At 32.7% G+C, this 21403-nt stretch overlaps 1 protein-coding gene across 2 annotated transcripts in view; it reads left to right on the plus strand.

Annotated features, from left to right (window-relative positions):
- The window catches only part of MS3_00008460 (uncharacterized protein), a gene marked incomplete at its 5' end in the record, with an annotated part of 67338 nt that overhangs the window by 19471 nt on the left and 26464 nt on the right, over positions 1-21403 (plus strand). The window contains one exon of one of the 2 annotated variants that reach the window (XM_051216798.1): positions 9235-9753. In XM_051216798.1, coding sequence (XP_051065414.1) covers positions 9235-9753 — 519 coding nt within the window. Of the gene's footprint in view, positions 1-9101; positions 9754-21403 lie in introns of those variants that run through there. The other variant, XM_035733555.2, reaches the window with a different exon arrangement.

The raw sequence follows: 21403 nt of genomic DNA on the forward strand, positions 1-21403 counted from the left end.
ATACCACCATGGAAGACCTGGAAGCACTGGACGGCCATTTCATCCCAGTATGGGACTCCTCAGCAGTGCGCATGCACGATCCCGCCTCCCGCGAGATTAAAGAGGTATTTCCTGGAGCTCTAGTGAGAAATAGTGACCAATGGTGTTCAACCGGGTCAGTTGTGAGAGTCCCATACTAGGACGAAATGGCCGTCCAGTGCTTTCAGGTTTTCCATGGTGGTCTAGCTTCAATTGACTCATGATTTCAACCAGTGAAATTTCTAAAAATCTCCACAAAACCCATTCTGATAATAATAATAATAATAATAATAATAATAATAATTGAATTCATGAAGTCAATTGGAGCTAGATCACCATGGAAAACCTTTCAATGGAATGAGCGGTCGTTTCATCCTAGTATGGGATTCATTAGCAATGCGTATTAAAGTGACATGATGGTTTGTCTGAAAATCGTACTAACTGTGTGTTTTTGTTTTGCCATTTCTTTACGGTATACTATAAATTATTCTGATAACTTTTTTACAATCAAATATTTACTTTATAAATAATTTACTTTTCTACCTTACTACTAACCATGTAAAACATATTTACATGAAGTTACATAACATGTTTATTGAATTGATATCGTCTTTGAATTGTGTCATCTACGTAAATCTAATTACCAAATGGATAATATGTTCTTGTTAAAATTACATTGTCTTAGCCAGATGGTTTAATCGAAAAGATTTAATTGTGTTTCTAGACAATATCACTGGTACAAACTTCATATAGAAATGAGTTACAAGAATTGCACTGCATATATATATTAACCATGAAATTGATTGGCCATTATGAATATTTGTCTTATCATTGGTTATATATATATTTATTTTGAGTTTACAGATAAGTCCGTTGGTATATTCGAATTGAGATTTTGTTACCCGTCGTAGATTTTTTGATGAAGAAGATATTTTGCATTCCCACGTACAGTCTTAAAGATTTGACAAGGAAAGCAGCCATCATTCAAGTACTAATCAAGAAACTTTGATCTAGAGAATTAATGAAATTAAAGTTTCATGAATATCTCTTGAGTGGTCGCTGCTTTCTTCGTCAAATCTTTGAGGCTGTACATGGATGTAAAATACCTTCTTCATCGAAATATCTATGACGTATCATGAAATTGTATTCAATATGTTCAGTTAAAAACTAGTCTTCACTTTTTGAACCTGATTTTTAATTTTATAGTCGTTACTTTTAGAGGAATTTTCATAGCCCACGTCTCTCTGAAGTTTATCTTGATAATATAGTATATACAAAGATAATGAAAACTTCACGATTAAACTACCCCCCCCCCACACACACACACTCAGAGAATGTGATTTCGTTTATATCACCCTTCTGAGTTACAAATTATCTCTACCTTAGATAAAATATAATTATCACTTTTAGACTAATTAAGTAGGAAAAATTCGATGTAAACAGTAAAATCGATCAATGTTTTCTAGATCCCTGTAAAACAAAGTAACGAAAACTTAAAAAAGCAAAGTTACATCAAACGAAAGAAACAATCACTCCTAGTTTAATGAACAATTCTGTATCATTTTATATTCAGACTTCTAATACCACACTTTGTCTTGATCGAATACATTCCAAGTTTATAATGCCGATCTTGATAAAAATGAGAAGCCGTGACCAGTGGAGCTAATCCGTGTCGAATAGAAACAGGTGTCTACTTCAATACAATGGAAGATGGTCGCGCAACTTCGTGCATTGATTGAGGTTAGACATTAACACCATTGGATGCCGGCCGGCTCAGTGATCTAGTGGTTAAGTGCTCGCGCGCGAGACTGAAGGCCCTGGGTTTGAATCTCGCGAGAGGAATCGTGGATGCGCACTGTTGAGGAGTCCCACAATAGGACGAAACGGCCGTACAATGCTTCCAGGTTTTCAATGGTGGTCGAATATCAATCGGTACATGATTTCAATCAAAAAATGATTGAGTTATGCAATGAAAATTTTAATGTTACTAAATTTAAATACAAGCTGCATAAATTACTATGAGTTTTAAGTTAATCAAATGATGTAACAATTTGTTAGTAACTAGTCATTATTATAATTTCAATTGAAATCGCTGCATAGATAACTGATTATTTTGTTATTTCTAAGACAAATAGACCAATATAATTAACTAACTTCCATTTTAAGCATCTAATTGGTATAATGACAAAAAGTAAACAAGATTTCTGGACTATATTTCAGCTTTTGATTCTATACCAAGGCAACGTTTAATTAACAAGTTAATCAGCGTCAACACTGACAGCTGGATAACCAACTGGTTATGTTCTTACCTCTCTGGAAGGGAACAGTACACTGTATTTGGAGGAAAGTGTTCAGAGTCTGTACTGTCTCATAAAGGTGTACCACAAGGAGCTGTTCTTTCACCCCTTCTTTTCTCATTTGTTCTGGATGATCTGCCATCTTCCACAGAAAACACTTTTGTGAAATATGCGGATGATCTCACTGTATGTATGCCTATCTCTTCCTTTTTACATCCTATAGAAATGAATGAGTTTTTGTCTCGTATTGATTGTTGGTCTGTTGGTAATGGTCTCATACTTAATCCGTTTAAATGTCAAGTTGTTAACTTTAGCATGAGACATGAACGGAATATAAACACCATTTTGAGACCCCATAATGCTTGTGCCATTGGAGACTTTGATAAACACAGTGTTGAAGGTCAAGTATCTTGGTGTTACTTTTTCCTCTGATCTCTCTTGGTCTTCTCACGTCTTATTGTTATCGAAGAAGGTTTTCCGTCTGACTTACTACATAAAGAGATTGTATACTCTTGGGATTACTCGCCATTTGCTCTTACAATTTGTCAATTCTTGCATATTACCTGTTATTCTTTACTGTTCTCCATTATTCTTCCCCGGGCTTTTGAGAAAAGACTTTGCTGTATTGTGGAGAGTGCTGAAGGCAGTTAGCAAGGTGTGTGGTAAAACTTTTGAGGTCATAATTAATACAGTTGTGGATAGACATCTAAAGTCATGGAAACTTCTGGCAGGTGTTATTTTATCAGATACTAACCATCCCCTTCACTCTTATCTTTCTCCTTGTATATCTTCTGGTAGAACGAGACGTAATTACATTAAAATCCATGCACGCAAGCAAAAGTATAAAAGTTCTATAATACCTTACCTAGCAAATATGCTTTGCGACGAACAGGTTGTTAGGGTTAACCTAGTCAATAACCTGCATTCTTAACATGTCTCTAATTTGAAAAGTTGTACAGTTTTTCGGGGTTTTTTTAAACCGTTTTTCCTTTTTTTGTCTTTGTTACTGGTTTTTTCGTGTAAGTAACTTGTTGAAATAACCTGTGCTGAGAATTTCTATATTGCACTAAATTATAATATTGAATAAAAAAACATTAAAGGACTTTTACAAAAGAAGGAAAATTTCTTTTTGACAATATGATTTACCCAAACTGTACAGTTATAGTAATAGTTTATTAACATATAAAAGAATTCATTCAAAAATGAAATGAGAATTACATCATTTCAGGTGTGAAATGAAAGTTCCGCCAAGATCGCGAAGTTGAAGGAAGATAATAGGATGAAACCAAATGCATGAACGATAATTGCCCACTTGATATATATAAGAATAGTGAAGTATAAATTAAGATTTTATTTATTTAAACACATAAACAATGGTACAAAGATGCACCAAATACATATGCGCCACATAAATCATTAAATTTGTGTCAGGGCTGGGATACTGCGCGGGTGCTCGAACCGAAATAGGTGGTTTTCTTAAAAGACAACACCCGGAGCATTCGACCTAAAGGTCTGAACCACAAGGCGGTGGAGCAACGTTAGGAGATGCAGTCACATGGTAGCCGGGGACCAATAATAGGTTCATATACCATTCGTTTTCTCAAGAGCCCGTATGTATCATTAGTTTGGAATCAAGGTTTTCCAACTTCCCTGGGTGTATCCTCCATATCCACCAACCCGATTAAAACATCAAGCATTCGTTTATCGTCCTCTCAACTTCGTAAATAGCACTCCTGGTGCGAGAAAGTAGTGAATACGACTTCCTTGACAGTTACTGTGTACGCTTTGTTATGTGAGAGTATTTCGAGAGGTAGAGGTGACTTTTCCAACCCTCAGCCGTACCAAGACCGTATCAGTTATTTGAAATATATTCGCCTAGCCTTTGAGAATAATGACTGAATTAGGCCTCACTTTGTATTTAGCGTAACTCAAGCATGAAAATTTATATGTTGTCCATTCCAGTTGGACTTACCATATACTAACCTTCTTAATGCACTATCTAATCTTCTGTTTATTAGAACTCCACAGAGATGGAATTCCGAATTCAAATCTGATTTTAATGTAAATTTAATTGACTAATAACAACTAATGAATTTCTTCAGAATGATAAATAAAAACTTTGATAAATAAAACTATTTCCTTTCATAAATATAGACTACCTTTATCAGAGAAAACGTATTTAAAGCCAACAGATTCTTATTGTATAACTATTCAGTAACTAGATTATGTATAACTAAACTCATCTTGTTACAAGCTTTATTTCAACCCATAGACTAGTATTATAACGATTTATTCTTCTTGATTTCTGCCCAGTCTATGAATTACAGTCTTCCACATTCATAGCTACTTTTGACTAGATAGTAAATAGTAAATAGGTAAATATCAACCTAAGATCAATAGTTACTACAAAGAAATTAGAACAATTATTAATTTCGATAACTTCATCTCATTACGCTGATAATCTATGGCAACTGGGATCAATGTTATTTATGATCAATTAACTAACTGATGTAACACATGTCCCAATCAACTTGAGTAATGATATTTAGTAACAACTTACGCCTGTTACTCCTCGTGGAGGAGCACAGGCCACCCACAAGCACTCTCCACCAAACCCTGACCTAGGCAATCCTTTCCAGCTCTTTCCAGTTGTTATTCATTCTTTTCATATCTGCTTCTATTTCCCGACGTAATGTGTTCTTTGACCTTGCTCTCTTCCGTTTCCCTTCAGGATCCCAAGTTAGGGCTTGCCTCGTGATGCAGTTTGATGATTCTCGTAATATATGTCCTATCCATTTCCATCATCTTTTTCTAATTTTCTTCTCCAGCTGAAAGCCCATTTTTTCTCTCCCATAGAAGGCTGTTACTGATGATATGTAGTCAATGGATGTTGAGTATTTTATGTAGCCAACTATTTATAAGTACTTGTACCTTCTTGATGATGACTTCATTAGTTCTTCATGTTTCAGCTTCATAAAGTAGGATTGTCTTGACGTTTATAACAACATTCGAATGTATATTATCTACACAATACTAATCAATTCTATTTCAGTCATCTTATAACAAATATATGTATAATAATTTATGTATCCTATTAAATGATAGTTCCTTAATAAATTATTAGTTGTTCATGCTAACCTATGAATGATGATCAATCTTATTATAATGAAATCATTCATTTGTAATGACAGAATTATACAGAACATTAGCTTGTTTGTTTATTTGTTTTCCCTAATGAGATATACTCATATTATATTTTTAATTAAATTCATTTTGTAGTCAACTAAGCAAATAATAGGCAATACTGAATAGGGATTCATTGAATATTTGTAAACGTTTATCCCTAAAACCAAACAAACAAAACGGCAACAACAACAACAGCACTTCATTTCTAGGTATTTAATTTAGTGTTTTAATCTCTTCATGCTTAATAAAGCGTATATATATAAATGTATATATACCAGTAAGAATGATTAATGTTTAATTAGGCCAAATCTTTAATTATACTACTAATGGATGTAATTATAGTTAATTAAATTACTTTACAATATCATTCCATTTTTTCATATTTGGTTGTTTCACCGAAAAACAGAAAGAAGTAAAGAGAAAAAATAGAAAAGATTAGTAAAAAGAAAAAGAAAAGAAAAGGAGAAAAAAGTTGGGTAGAATATTAAACCTACAATAGATGATGACTAATAATATTGTTCTTAATATGAACAGAAAAAAAAAACAAAAACAAAACTGTTCTACTTTTTAGATTCTACAATTTAAAACATTAAATTAATTGCGTTTTTGATAGTTTACATAATAAACTAAATGTGGTTTAACAAATATTAAAAACTAGTAAGTTTTGAATAGTTATTTCGTTCTAGTAGAGAACTCTTCAGTTGTATAGATGCCCAACCCTACCAGGATTCGAATTTAGAATTTTGTGGCTTTATGGCGAGCACCTAACCTTTAGACGTCTTATTCATTCAGTTCTTCTGATATTTAATGGTTAATTGTATTCGATAGGAAACCTTAGTATATTTTAACTTAGTACTGGTTAGCAAAGTGTATTCATATACTTGAAGAAAGTATTTCTCCCTGTGGAAATGGGAATTATATCACACTATATAAGAGTTAAAGATTTTACCAATAAGCGATCCAAGGTAAATCAATCACAAGATCAGAGATCAACAGAGAAAACCATTCGACATAAATGTAATAGAAAATAGTGCTATCAAAATATACGAAACCTACCAATCATAAATGAGTCAATCCAAACAATTTGATATAACATTCATTAAACAACTGAACAGTTCATTTCTACAAAGAGGTATCAGCTAATGATATGAAAACTCCAGAATTCAACCAACTAGTTCAGAGAACAGGTCATCAGAATCACTTTCTTTTGATGAAATATATTAGTACATTGAAGACATTTCATTATAGGTCAAATTAATTATCATTCTATAATCTATCCTAAATCAACGGATATGTTTAGCCATACGGATGGAACAAACCATAAACTCTTTCAAAAGAGACATACTTCTGTGGTGTGTGCCACTTGTATCGACATGGATAGTATGTAACGAAGATCGAGAAGGAAAGGACGGGAACAGAAAGCAATTCGTATGAAAATGCAAGAACAATGAAGTCTGAGACGATTGAATGATATTTGCAAAAGGAACAGTCAAGTTTGATACAATTGATTAACATTTTTTCAAATGAAGTATTTACTGTATGGTTCTCACATTTTAGTAAGGTGTTCTCATTTTGCATTCAAATAAATTCTATTTCCCCCACTTGTGTTCTTGTTCACTGCACTTCTTTAAAGTAACAAACTGTTTTATTTATTTATTCATTCTAATTCAGATAGAAATATAAATTGAAATGATGAGTCAACTGAAGCTAGACCACCATGGAAAACCTGGAAGCACTGGATGGCCGTTTCGTCCTAGTATGGGACTCCTCAGCAGTGAGCATCCACGATCCCGCCCCCCGCGAAATTCAAACACAGGATCTATCAGTGGATGCGCACTGCTGAGGAGTCCCATACTAGGATGAAATGGCCGTCTAGTGCTTCCAGGTTTTGCATGGTGGTCTAGCTTCAATTGACTCATGATTTCAACCACTGAAATTACCAAGATCTCCACAAAACCCCTTCTGATAGAAATAAAAGTGAAAAAATAAACTGGCTAAACATCATGGTAACCAATGATTAGAACAAATAAAATTGTCATTCTTATTTCTTTCCCCCAAATTGTCTTTATGCTCATTCAAAAGTGATTGTCTTCCTTCATTCAATTATGTACATTAATTTATTTTATTGATTGTCTATTGCATAATCAAAATAGATTGACAGTTAATAAGCATTTTTTTACACTTTTAGTATGGTCTATATAATGAAAACAATATGACATTAGGAATTTGTGGGATAGATTACTGACGTGTTTATTTCCTCTATTTTTTTCCCAATTTTATTTATATCCTTCTCAAGGCCGACCAGCATCTGATTGGCTGAAATATTTCAACCAATTCATTATCTCAACTGTAGATCATTCATTGAATAAAGATCTAATCGTTTAAAAAATGAAAGACCCGCTTAAGATTTAAACTATCCACATTACACGCTGTTTATATCTATATTTGAAAGTGATTTCAACTTTAAATCATTATTGAAGATGGTGTAGTGTCGGTTATCATGTTAGGCCCATATACTTTGTTCTGACTTTCGGACAGGCCAATCTACTCATTCTACTTGAGTCATATTTTGACCTTGTTAATTATTCGTCGTTTCGCTTCTCTCTATTCCATTCCCTTCTCCGATATTTTGTCTGGATCAAATATGGCATGAAATAAGGAGTTGACTAGAAATATCTTAACTGTGTTATCTACCCTCGATTCTTACGTGTTCAGCTTCATGAAAAGCTACGTGTTATATCCCAACAATAATAATGAATGGTATCTGTTGGGATATATTTATGAACCAATACTTCTACATATATTCTTATTAAACAATGATTAAATAACTAAGCTATGCATACATGTACTCCTCTTATTATAAGCTCTTAATTGACCTATTGGTTACTTTTATATGACTTACTATTCTGAAGTTATTCTCAATCTATTAGTCACAGTTTCTCGTAATCACAGCTGCTTTTGGTTTGATCTCGTACAAATGTTACTTCCCATTTTATGGTGTGTTGTAGTCTGAATTTTGCTTGTTTGAAGTATATGATTCATGTCGAGGAGGCTCAGATTGGCGTTTTGGACTTAACAGGCAAAGATAGCAGGAAAAATGAACAATCGGAACTCTTGGCTGCTCATACTGGTGCATGTGTCATTAGTTTGGTCATATAAGTCAGCGTATCTAAATATATCAGTCGTATTCCGCAATCTACGGTTGACATCAATAACTATCCACTTAAAATGAATTTCAAGTAACAACAGCTGTAATATTAATACAGTTGAGAAACAGGTAAGTAACCATTTCTAGCAAGCTGATAAAGTTACGGTTACTCATAAGTAGTATAATACAGATAAAAGAAAAATAAGACTAATGGAAAAAATATGGAATAATTAAAAAAAGATTTTTTTTATTTAGAGTACGATCACATTGTAATAATATCTACGGTCTAATCAAGTTTACAACTTCAGACATGATTGACCAATCATGATCATACTTACACGTAATTGGTTCATTAAATTGACCAATCAAATAAAAGATAGAAATTCAGCTGACTTAGATTTTCTTGTTTTCAGTGATTGCAATATGTAATAAATAAACAATTAGTTAAAAAAATGTCACCAATATTTTATATTTTAAATATTTATTTACTTCAAAATGTTTCATTTACTACTTGTAATACTCTTACTTATAAATTAAATCAAGAAAATTTAAATTTATCTTCATTTGAACATTTAATGATTACAGGTGAATCATTAATGGAGATACATAATGATATTTATCAAATGAAAACTACATCAAATAAACTTAATATAAAAACATATGAATTAAAACCAGATGAAGAAATATTATATACAGATATACCACAATATATTATACAACCTCCATCAATATTATATACATCTAAATGGCAACCAGCAATAGTACATTGTGTTGCAGAACCTGTTATATTATTATATATAGTTTGTGTTACTAATCCAATTCATTCAAATGCACGTTATGAATATAATAAAGAATATATTGAATTATTAATGAATCAAACATTTAAACAATATAGTAATTTGTTAAATTTAAAATTATCAAGAAATTTTAATATTAATATATCAAATAAACAAAATCGTAAAACAAGTATACGTTTAATTGATGAAAATACAGTCGAAGAATGGTTTGGTGATTATTGGTGTCAATGTGAAGCATGGAATAATATTTTAAAATTAGGTGAACCACGTGTAAAAATTAGTAATCAAACACATATACGTATTGCATGTAAGTTATATTGATTTGTTGTTGTTGTTATTGTTGTTAAGATAATCACTTACTAACAGCTTTAGAAGATAACTGTGAATTGAAGCTAGATAGGTAAATTGTTGAGTCCAAATTCAATGGTTGAAAGTTTAAGTGGTTCATATGAGATCAAAAGGTATTGGGTTGGATCTCCTGTGATATTGCAAGTGTGTATTGTTGATTAGTCTCAAACTAGAATGAAACAACTATTTAGTGCTCTTTAGTGTTTGTCTAAATAAGGTTAGTTCGTTATTCAAACTATACAGTTAGTATAATGTAGCTAAAAAAGGTACTAGGTAATAATCAAATCTATAAAATGTATTATTCGTAAATCATTATCTAATCGTAAATTTTATCAAATTTCTATTTTGTAGTAAACTGTTTCATTAGTATTTTCTATGTAACTCCAATGATAATTGAAATCATAGTGAATAATCTATAGTGTGAACAGTTTTTAGGGATCGACGATTAGAATAAGTAATCTGTTCCAACTGTTGAGACACTTTCTAACATTAGTGGAAAAAAAACGATATTTAAGATTTTATACAAACTTTCTTTCAGGAAAATTATTAGTATTCCAACAGGATTTCACTTGCTAAGTTTATTACTTTGAATATTCTTAATTTTAAACTAAGCTTATTTTCCAGTCTCTTCATCTCCTGAAGTCCCCTGTTGTTTTAACCTGTGATCCTTATGTTGATATTTTGTACGTTTGAGCTATTTTTGAAACCGAGAGATCGAAAGTCATGCACGACAAGCTTTTATTTTCATCTCGTTTTAATAAGTTACAGTTTTAAAGTATCGAGATCAATATTAACTATCATAGTGTGGTATGTGCTAGAGATATCGATAGATATAAGTATCATCAGTCGAAAGTTAAATGCCTAGTAGCAAAAATTTAAGATTGAAGAAAAGAGAATGAGATCAGTGAATGATTAAATGTGGAAACGAAGGAACAACGAAGTCTGAGACTGATATTTTGCTAATGAATTATTTACAGTATGGTTCTCAGATTTTACTAAGAGATTCTGTAATTTTGTGTCCAAACTCGTTTGGTTGCCCCCACTTGTGTTCTCGTTCACTACAATAGAACGATCTTATCTAGTTTGAAATGAGTAATACTTACCAAACTAGTTCCACATGGGCTACGTTTTTGAAGCTATTATTCTCTGTGTGCTATAAGTTGACTGAAGCTGAAATTCTAAATATTTAATGCTACTGAGTTATGTCATTGGTGCTGTTGTGTGTGTAAATTGCTGAAAAATAAAAATTTGGGATGACATAGATGTCCATTTCTCTTTGATTTTCACTGATTTCCTATGTAGACTGATTCATCATTTGTAAGCATTGTCATATTTTCTAGTTTTTAATAATGTTCATAATCTATGGATCAGGTAGCAGTACAAACATACATGTAAGTGATTTTAAAAGGATGATTCAAATTATAAAAAGAGATCAACAGCTCCTTCAAAATCTCAAAAATACCTTGTTGATAAATAGTAAGTAGTATGAAACTCAAACCTAGGAAATTCTAACCATTAACTAACATTTAACATTAACAGTATAGGGTTGTGGAGATTGTCAAGTTCTTGATTGAGATCATGAATCGATTGATGTAAGGCCACCATTGAAAACCTGGAAGCACGCACGCGAACCCTTAACCTCTAGACCACTCAGTCACCATCTAACGGCGTTAATGTTTGATTTTGACCAGTCGCATGAAGTTGTGCGACCATCTTCGATTGTCTGAAATATCTACCTTGCGCGCGAGATTGAAGGTCCTGGGTTCTAATCTCGGGAGCGGGATCGTGGATGAGCACTGCTGAGGAGTCCCATACTAGAATGGAATGGCCATACAATGCTTCCAGGTTTTCAATGGTGGTCTAACATCAATCGAATCATGATCTTAATCAAAAAATTTAAAGTTAAAATATGTTGATTAGATGAACACCTAACCGATACATTTTTATATCTTGTAAATCAATGAATTGTTAATACAAAAGATATCATTCATCCTTTTTATATCATCAAGAAAGTAATCAGATGTTAAAACTTGTTATAATTAATAATGTTTAATAGTTGAATTCATGAGTCGATGTGAACAAGACCACCACTGAAAACCTGGAAGCATTGAATTTCCGTTTTGTCTTAGTATGAGACTCCTCAGCAGTTTTTAAATATAAACCTTTCAAATTAAATGGAACAATTCCTAAACATGTAAGCAATTGAATGTTATATAAGTGAAGTCCAAATGTAATATTTAGTCTTGACGATTTTTTTTTAAATTATAATGCTCAGTTAGACTTATTACAAACTGAAATTGTACACATCACTCTTTATATCTTTCTGATATACTTCCTTGACTTGATGCTTAATGAAATCTTTCAATTAATATGAATTATCCTTAAATGTATTTAACAGTTGCCCATTGCCCATTTTTCTGTTTGTTTTTGAAATGAGGTTAAAAACGTCATATTTTTACACTGCTTATCTTTTTCTATCTGGCAATAAACTAATGATAAATCTATAAACTAGACAACTGTAATAGTAAGTTAAAAGTGTACATATGTGCATGTGCATATACATATATGTGCGTGTGTGTGTGTGTACATATATATATACATATACCACTTTTATGTACTGTTTGACATTTATTGGCGCCAAAATGACAATTTACTTAAAAGTAAGATAGAATGACGAAGAGTAACAGATGATAATGAAACCAATAATATTTCTTTTGTGTGTTGTTGCTTCTGTTGTTCTCTTCTTAGTTTTGATCTTTTGTTGTCTAGACACCCACACACACACAATCACATACATTCATGTATGTATACATACACGTACAAGTACAACACATAATGATAATGATAATAATAATAATAATCTGAATCCATGCATTCCATTTTGGTAATAAAGATATATCATTCATATTATAGTTACCTTAGTTAAATGTTTATGTGCTTGTGTACATATTGTGTGTATATAAGTCTTAGTGTACGATTAATGATCATGATTCCTTTTGTATTGTTCATTTACTTTATTAACAGCTGACCTTGTGTTAAAATCAAATAGTAAAATCACACTACACCTCAATTACAATGTCCATATTATAAATTTAAGTAATTTAGGATACATTAACTAGAGTCCCCTTCATTTGTAGCATTACACTTGTTCAGTATCATTTTCTATGATTTAAAACATTCCTAAAGATTCTCATAAATCATACTCCACAAATATGTCGTTGTTTTAAGTTTTTTTTTATTTCCCAATTCTAAATGTTTGGCTAAATTCGTACCTACAGAAGATCTACTTAATTTTAGTTCATTACCTAGACAATGAATAAACAATTAAAAAGTACAACGGACCGTACATGTTTGATGTTTTATTGACCGAAGTAGTATCTATTCTAGAGGTTTTATTATTTATCTATCTGCCGATATCATCAGGTTCTATATTGGTTCACAATAAATTTGATATTTGAAAAATTCGTAAACATTTGTATGAATATCGATCATTGATAATTGATCGGTAGCTGGTATTATGTCGTTTAGTTTTGAGCACTGATCATAGTTTATGGACCAAGTTGCACTGTAACCACCACACTGTCAGATTCAGATTTTTGTAGTAAGAACGGAAGGCCTACAGCCTATGTTATTCCTTTTCTAGTATGCTTCTGTGAGTGTCCAGTCTTCTCTTGAATAAGTCAATCGAAGGTGCGGACACCACTGCTTCGAGTAAAAGGTTCCAAGTATTGATGACTCAGTGTGAAAATGCGTATGCCACGGGTATTTTGTTCGTTCTTGGGTTTTCTATTCTCCTGCTATGTCCTCTGAGATGTCCCGATATAGTGGGAAGAAAAAGAGAGAATATGTTGGGTTCAAAATCATTTCTTAGTATTCTAAAGATCAAAATTAGATCTCCCCTTAATCTGCGATAGTACAGAGTAAAGAGGTCCGGCTTTTCCAACCGCTCTTTGTATAGTAAACCCCGGAGTTCTAGAATTGTACGGGTAGCTGCCCTCCGTACTTTTTCCAGAATATCCGAGTCAACTTTTAAACAGGGGCTTGCAGCCTGAACGCAGTTCCCAAGCATAGTTCTCGCCAAGATTGTGTATACTGTAGTGAACATGGTAGTATCTAACTTAGTGAACGTCCGTCACTCAACGTTGCAATTCATTTCTTGTTTTTATTGTCGGCTTTGAACATCATATGTCAGTTGTAACCCGTCAGTAAAAAAGTATCTGAAACTTTAAAACAGATAAAACTTTTAGAAGGATATAAGCTCACATCATCAAGTTTCATAACTACAAGGTGACGACTCAACTATTCTACCAATTTTCATGATCATATGTATGAAGTAAGAGTTTGGGAAAAGGGACTTTAATGTTTGATTCTATTTCATCTTGTGTTATATTGGCATCTGGACGAAAATCAATTATTTTCAGTTTTTTAAATCCTATATTAAATAAATGTAAATTACTTCTTCAATCGCCAACAAAACACTCAAAATTTTATTTTAAGGGCTTTATAATAGTAATGATAATAATACCCCATATTCTAGTACATCCTTGTAAATTCCACTTTGAGTGAGATCTATTACTCAAGAGCAAAAGATACCACTTGGTTTACTTTAACTGTACCCACTAACCAGTAAACCATTGCTGGTCGGTTAGTTAGTCAACCATACTTCAACGTAGGACCTGACACAAATATGCAACGACTCAAGATGTCACATCAAATCAGCACGTCGAGATGAATTTAATGTGGTGAGTAGCAAAGGAATCAAAATAACTGTGACATTAATGATTTCAAAATATTATGAAACATAGAAAACGATATTTTCAAGGGAGAAATCCAACAGCATAATAAAATGTGTGTAATTTAATATTATTCGTTTGAACCTTCCCATTGATGTTAAGGACTGCATTGATCTGCTAGTCACCATTCATCTATGCTTATAATACTTGTGAAGTAAAGCTATGTCGAGGCATTGCGCACAGGATTTACATATGCCAATAAGAGACTGATCAATTGCAGTTCTAAACATCAATGGAAAGATTCAAGTATACAATACAATGTGAATTTAAACTTCACCCTATTGCACAAACAAGTAGATATGAGGACTCAGTAGTTAAATGAATAACTCGATGGCGTTTGAGTCTCTGGGTTCGAGTCCCAGAGTGGACGTCAACTCCGCGATGAAGGTACATTCAGCTGACGGGTGCTAAATAGGACGAAACGCGCGTCTTGAATTCCGCTGTTAGCCACCATCCATCTATGACATATTTGATTATGCTAAAATAAGCTAAGAGTACTGCGAAAGTAAAAAGTACCCAATTGTTTAAAAAAATTTCGGAATAAATTTAAACTTGAGTTTTAAATGAGCACCGGATACTATTGCAAATAGATTAGGTTAAAAATTTAAGGTAATGAATTTGAAATCTACTTTCAAAATATGAAATGTTTGAGACAAGGACTAACGGTCTTGAGTCCTGTCTAGTATGACAGTATGTGTGCACTCACGAAGAGCCACAAACTTGGGCTAAACAACTGTTCAGCGCTCTATGCTTCTCAATAATTCTTCTGCTGAGTACCAGTTGTTAAAGAAAATCAGTCACTTTTAAATGTTGAGTGATTAGAGGTAATTTAACAAACAATCTGGATCTAGATTTCGTTTTAGTTGATACTCATTAAAAAGGTGCGTCGGTAATTCTGAGGGAATTGACACTTACAATGTGGGTGAAACCCGCATCATCTAGTATCAGTGAGAATGTTAACAATGATGTGTTTGGAAAAGCAATTGACATCTTGTTGGACTGACATATTTACACTTAAAGGTCATAGTGGAGAAACCGTTGTCGTCTTTATTTAGTCTTTCTTATAAATAAAACTATATCAATCAGGATGTATATGTTTGACACAATTAATGGACATTTCTTTCTAAATGATACTAAAAATTCAAATTGACTGAAAAGGATAGAATTTGATTATTAATCCCGAACTGTGAAATGTCGGTTTATGATATACAACTGAAGAACTTGATAGGAACAAATTATGTTTACATGATGAATCAACTTTACTAAGTTGGTTATGCTTTCTTAATATTCAGGAGTTAAGGTTAGATTGATAGCTAAAGGTTAGAACTTATAAATATTAATTTAACTCTATAGAGTAAGTTTATATATACACTAATCCTTTTGATGGAGTTTTGTTCTCTGAGCTGGATGGTTTGGTCGACCAAAATCGATCGATCAAAATCATCCACCTGAGCTACAAATCTCCACACTAATCCTTAATCCCAACTCCTATTAAAACCGTAACTCAATTTTTTTTACCCTAAATGAAATTTTTTAACTTTAGTCCTAATACTATTTGTTTCAACTCGTTCACAATCATTTCATCACCGAATTCACAAATGATTGCTTTCCTCAAAAACGAATGTACTATAAATACCAAGTAATTTTTTTCACAGAAATTACCGATTATATAATCGGTTGCCAAAATCTTGATTTAGTACTGGTTGATGAACAACACTCAAGATTGAGATTTCCTTGTCGATCCGGCATGATATTTAAACTTAATAGCTTTTCATTCTATATAAAATTATCAGAATGAGGATTTGTGGATAATGTAGTAACTTTAATAGTTGAATTCATGAGTCAATCTAAATTCAATGGTCTAGAGGTTAGGAGTCTGTGGGGGAGACCGAAGATCCCAGGTTCTAGTCTTATGTACGTGATCTCAGATGCGCGCTGATGAGAAGTTCCATACTAAAACGAAACGACTGTCCCGTTCTTCCAGGATTTCGGCGATGGTCCAGCTTACATCAAATCTAATAAAATACACTTTTTATCCTTATTACATACGTATACTGATATTAGTAAAAAAGAATACTCTTAAATGTACGTTGATGTTATGTAATTCAATCTCTATTAATGTATGTCTACTTAGTTTTTGTAGATAGATAGATAGATAGATAGATGTGTGGATAGATAGATAGATGTGTGATAGATAGATAGATAGATAGATAGATAGATAGATAGATGTGTGGGTAGATAGATAGATAGATGCGTGGATAGATAGATAGATAGATAGATAGATAGATAGATGTGTGGATAGATAGATAGATAGACAGATAGATAGATGTGTGGATAGATAGATAGATAGATAGATAGATGTGTGGATAGATAGATAGATAGATAGATAGATAGATGTGTGGATAGATAGATAGATAGATAGATAGATAGATAGATAGATAGATAGATAGATAGATAAATGTTTAGATAGATATACAAGGTAATCAACGTGATAAATGATAATAGGAAACTATTTATAGACAAATATTATTACTGTATTTTTATGTATATGGCGATTTAGATTAGTTTTGTAAAACAATCATATTCACTAAAATCCAAGTAACATTGAAATACATTCACTCACATTTCTTTCTTTGTTTATAAATTGTTATTCAATCTATATACTACTGAATTGTTTTCTCTTTGAATAATTCATAAAATAATTCTTCTTTTTTGATTTTCTCTCTAGTGGCTTTTCTGTTTTTTTTTCTTTTTATGAAAACAAATTGTAACCACGAAAATTATCTAAAGATAATTTTCACCGTAAACTGATATATCAGTTTGATGATTTTATTGTTGGACACTTTTTAAATGTATGAAAGTATGAGCCTATTTAGTGATCCAAATAAACAGTTCAAGTTACCATAGTGATTAGATGATAATTTCAGGCTGCAAAGTTTAAGCTTAATGTTATTCAAAAACCTTAGAGCTTAATTACTTACTTAAGCCTGTTACTCCCAATGGAACATAGGCCGCCGACCACCATTCTACAACCAACTCTGTCCTGAGCCTTCCTTTCTAGTTCTATCCAACTGTTGTTTATTCTTCTCATGCCTGTCTCCATTTCTCGACGTAATGTATCCTTTAGTCTTACTTTTCTCCTTTGTCCTTGAGGGTTCCAGGTGAAGGCTTGTCTTGTGACGCAGTTGGGTGCTTTCCTCAATGTGTGTCCTATCCACTTCCAGTGCTTCTTCCTGATTTCTTCCTCCGTTGGGATCTGGTATCTTCTCTCCCTCAGTAGATTGCTGCTGATAGTGTCTGACCAACGGATCTGAAGTATTTTGTGTAGACAACTGTTAATAAACACTTGTATCTTCTGGATGATGGGTTTCGTAGTTCTCCAAGTTTTCGTCCCATACAGTACGACTGTCTTGAAAAACCTTAGAGCGGTTTTCTCTATTTCTATTGACTATTCTCTATACCATACTTATACTCGAAAATGAATTCTTTTTAGTTTTCATTATATAAAATGAGCAACAGAAATTCATTTGTTTAGTGTTTTGAATGTTTTACATAACATGTGGATCAATCAATTCTTTCAAATGAATAAAAAACTTCACCCCAGTGTACAAGCAAGTGGCTATTAGGACTCAGTAGTAAATAACTCGTGACGTTTGAGTCCCTGGGTTCGAGTCCCAGAGTGAACGTCAATTCCGAGACGCAGACACATTCAGTAGACGAGTCCTAAATAGGACAAAACACGCTTCCTGAATTCCACTGCCATCCACTATCCATCTTTGCTTATTATGTTTACTTTGTTTATAGTAAATTCGTAAAGAACTTATGTTTTTTATTAGTAGTCCACTGAATAATCGGAGAATCGGTAAAGAATAAATACTAAAATAGATGATGATTTGCAGTCATGATTTCTTCATATTAACGTCTGATAACTATATCTCATAACTAAAACTCTTTGGCCGACTTATTAATAAATATTTTGTAGCCAATAATACATTTTCTACAAAAGTATTAACACCTATGAAAGGATCCAGAAGGAAATCTTTAGAATAAATATCTTTCTGAACTTAAGTAAATAAGTAAGGTAATATGACGAAAGTTCTCCAATAAGCTTTAAAATTCAATAAAACTTTTGAATCAGAGGTTCCTTCGTCAATTAAGATAGACTTACTTTTACCTTCGCATTCCGTACAATCACTTCCTATTTGACTAAATCCACAGATCAGTTATTTGTATCAGCCTTTAAGAACTGTCCTAATTCTAATTTGATGCATAGGAGGCATCCGGGTAGCCATACATTAAAAACGATATTTATTATGTCTCGAGACTCCAAACAATATTTCGTGCTCAATTCATCAGTCACAATTCAAATTATGATTTCTATCTTGCGTCTAATGTTCTGTCTATAGCCTAGTGCCCTAAACTTGACCACTAATACGTTCTGACCGGCACTATTAGCCATGAGGAACACTCGTGTTATCTCGCCTACACGCAAGTCTTCCTTTAACCCGAACTTTGAGTCATAAGAGAGATCAGCAGCCAACTTTCTATACATCAACCACAGTCTATCTTAAACACTCATTAGCTTATGTATACAAATCTTTCAAACTGTACAATACACTAAATAAAAAATCATGCTTTAAACACAGCTATGCCGTAAGTGGAAGAGTGAGTACACAGTACTGAATTAATTAGTAATTATCAAGTAACGCTAAAACGCATGGTGATAACCAGTAACTCCATTGAAAGCTTACAATAAGGTGAATATCAAAAAGGCAACAGTGCAGTTACCTATTAATCATATAATATAAATATAATTAATGTAGAGATAGTTTGTGAAAATCCTAGCCCTGTATTAAGATGAAATAGATGTCTGTTTCTTCTTGGCTTTTAATAGTTGTCTAATTAAGATCGATTTGTGACGTAAACTATGAAAAAATGCTGTTTAACTCTTAAGGAATTTTCTACTGACTTACAGTTAGAAATACACAAATGCACTAAATTCTCAATAGACCAGCGTCAACATTAGAGTTAGTATTCATTAACCAAGTTTAACTTCTAATTTGAAAATAATAAATATCACGTTCATGAACTATTGTGGCTTAGAAACTAATTGATAGTTAATTAAACTCTGACCCGAATAACTGTTAGCCAAATCATTGTGAAGGTGATCATGCCTATGAAAAAAAACTTAGACTTATATGTTAACAATCTAGAAATTTAGGAAAGACAATGTAAACTTTTGGGCATGTTAGTATTATGGTAATGATAGTTTGCATAAGCGAGGGTTACATCGATCCTGATGAAACCAAACAAGATGATGATGATGATGATGATGATGATGATGATGATGATGATGATGATGATGATGATGATGATGATGATGATGATGATGATGATGATGATGATGATGATGATGATGATGATGATGATGATGATGATGATGATGATGATGATGATGATGATGATGATGATGATGATGATGATGATGATGATGATGATGATGATGATGATGATGATGATGATGATGATGATGATGATGATGATGATGATGATGATGATGATGATGATGATGATGATGATGATGATGATGATGATGATGATGATGATGATGATGATGATGATGATGATGATGATGATGATGATGATGATGATGATGATGATGATGATGATGATGATGATGATGATGATGATGATGATGATGATGATGATGATGATGATGATGATGATGATGATGATGATGATGATGATGATGATGATGATGATGATGATGATGATGATGATGATGATGATGATGATGATGATGATGATGATGATGATGATGATGATGATGATGATGATGATGATGATGATGATGATGATGATGATGATGATAGCTAAGTGTCTCCCAACATATTTGAGGATTCAATCTGTAGTTATTCCTTCAAAATGGGTATATTATATAATGATTATACGATTTGCAAATCAATGTAACGATAATAAACTTAGTAGTTTAACACTTGGTTTTCACCTGCTTTTCATCATACCTAATCACTAACTACCTTCATTGGTTGTATTATAATTTGCAACAAAACATCGTGTAAATCTGTTTTCATTGTCATGGAACTTAAAATCGAACAACTGAATTTATTCTTAACTGTTAAGATTAAAACTAATACCATTGGAATCCGATCAGTAGGAATTGAGGCAGATGTTGCCAATAGCACTGATTGTGCAACTAATTACAGTTAGAGATATGCTATTGGCTTCTTTTAAATCTGATACCAGATTTCTAGCGGTTCCTTAGCCCCCCCCCCCAGGAATCTTCGATAATTGAACTCTTTGTGGAAAACAAAGGACGAGAAGTAATAAGGGAAACGTTAACTCAAAGGTTACGGAGAATAGATATTTATGGGCTTGTGTAATTCTAACGTTATGAAAGCTTCTAGAAACATGCTAAACTCAGTAACAAAGTAGTTAATTATTCAATCAGGTCACGACACATGATCCATTGTTTTACTAGAACTCTCTGAGACCTTTCTAAAATACTGTTCAAAGTATTTTCGGCCCTTTCCCAGATTACTGAGAAATTCCAACTGTTAACGGCTCAGTGGTTTAGAAGTAATGCGTTCTCCACGATATTTAAAGATCCTTAGTTCAAATCCTGAAACGATCGTCAGTATGTGCTACTGATGAATTTGAAATCAGGACAAAACTACCGTCCAGTACTTCATAATCTTCAGAGATTGTCTATCTGAAGTCAGTTCCTGATATCAGATACTTTTAGGAGTTACCATACAAAAAAATAAAATATTTGGTTCAGGAATAAATTTTCCTACA

Source organism: Schistosoma haematobium, chromosome 6, assembly GCF_000699445.3.
Source record: "Schistosoma haematobium chromosome 6, whole genome shotgun sequence".
In the NCBI taxonomy this organism is placed as follows: domain Eukaryota; kingdom Metazoa; phylum Platyhelminthes; class Trematoda; order Strigeidida; family Schistosomatidae; genus Schistosoma; species Schistosoma haematobium.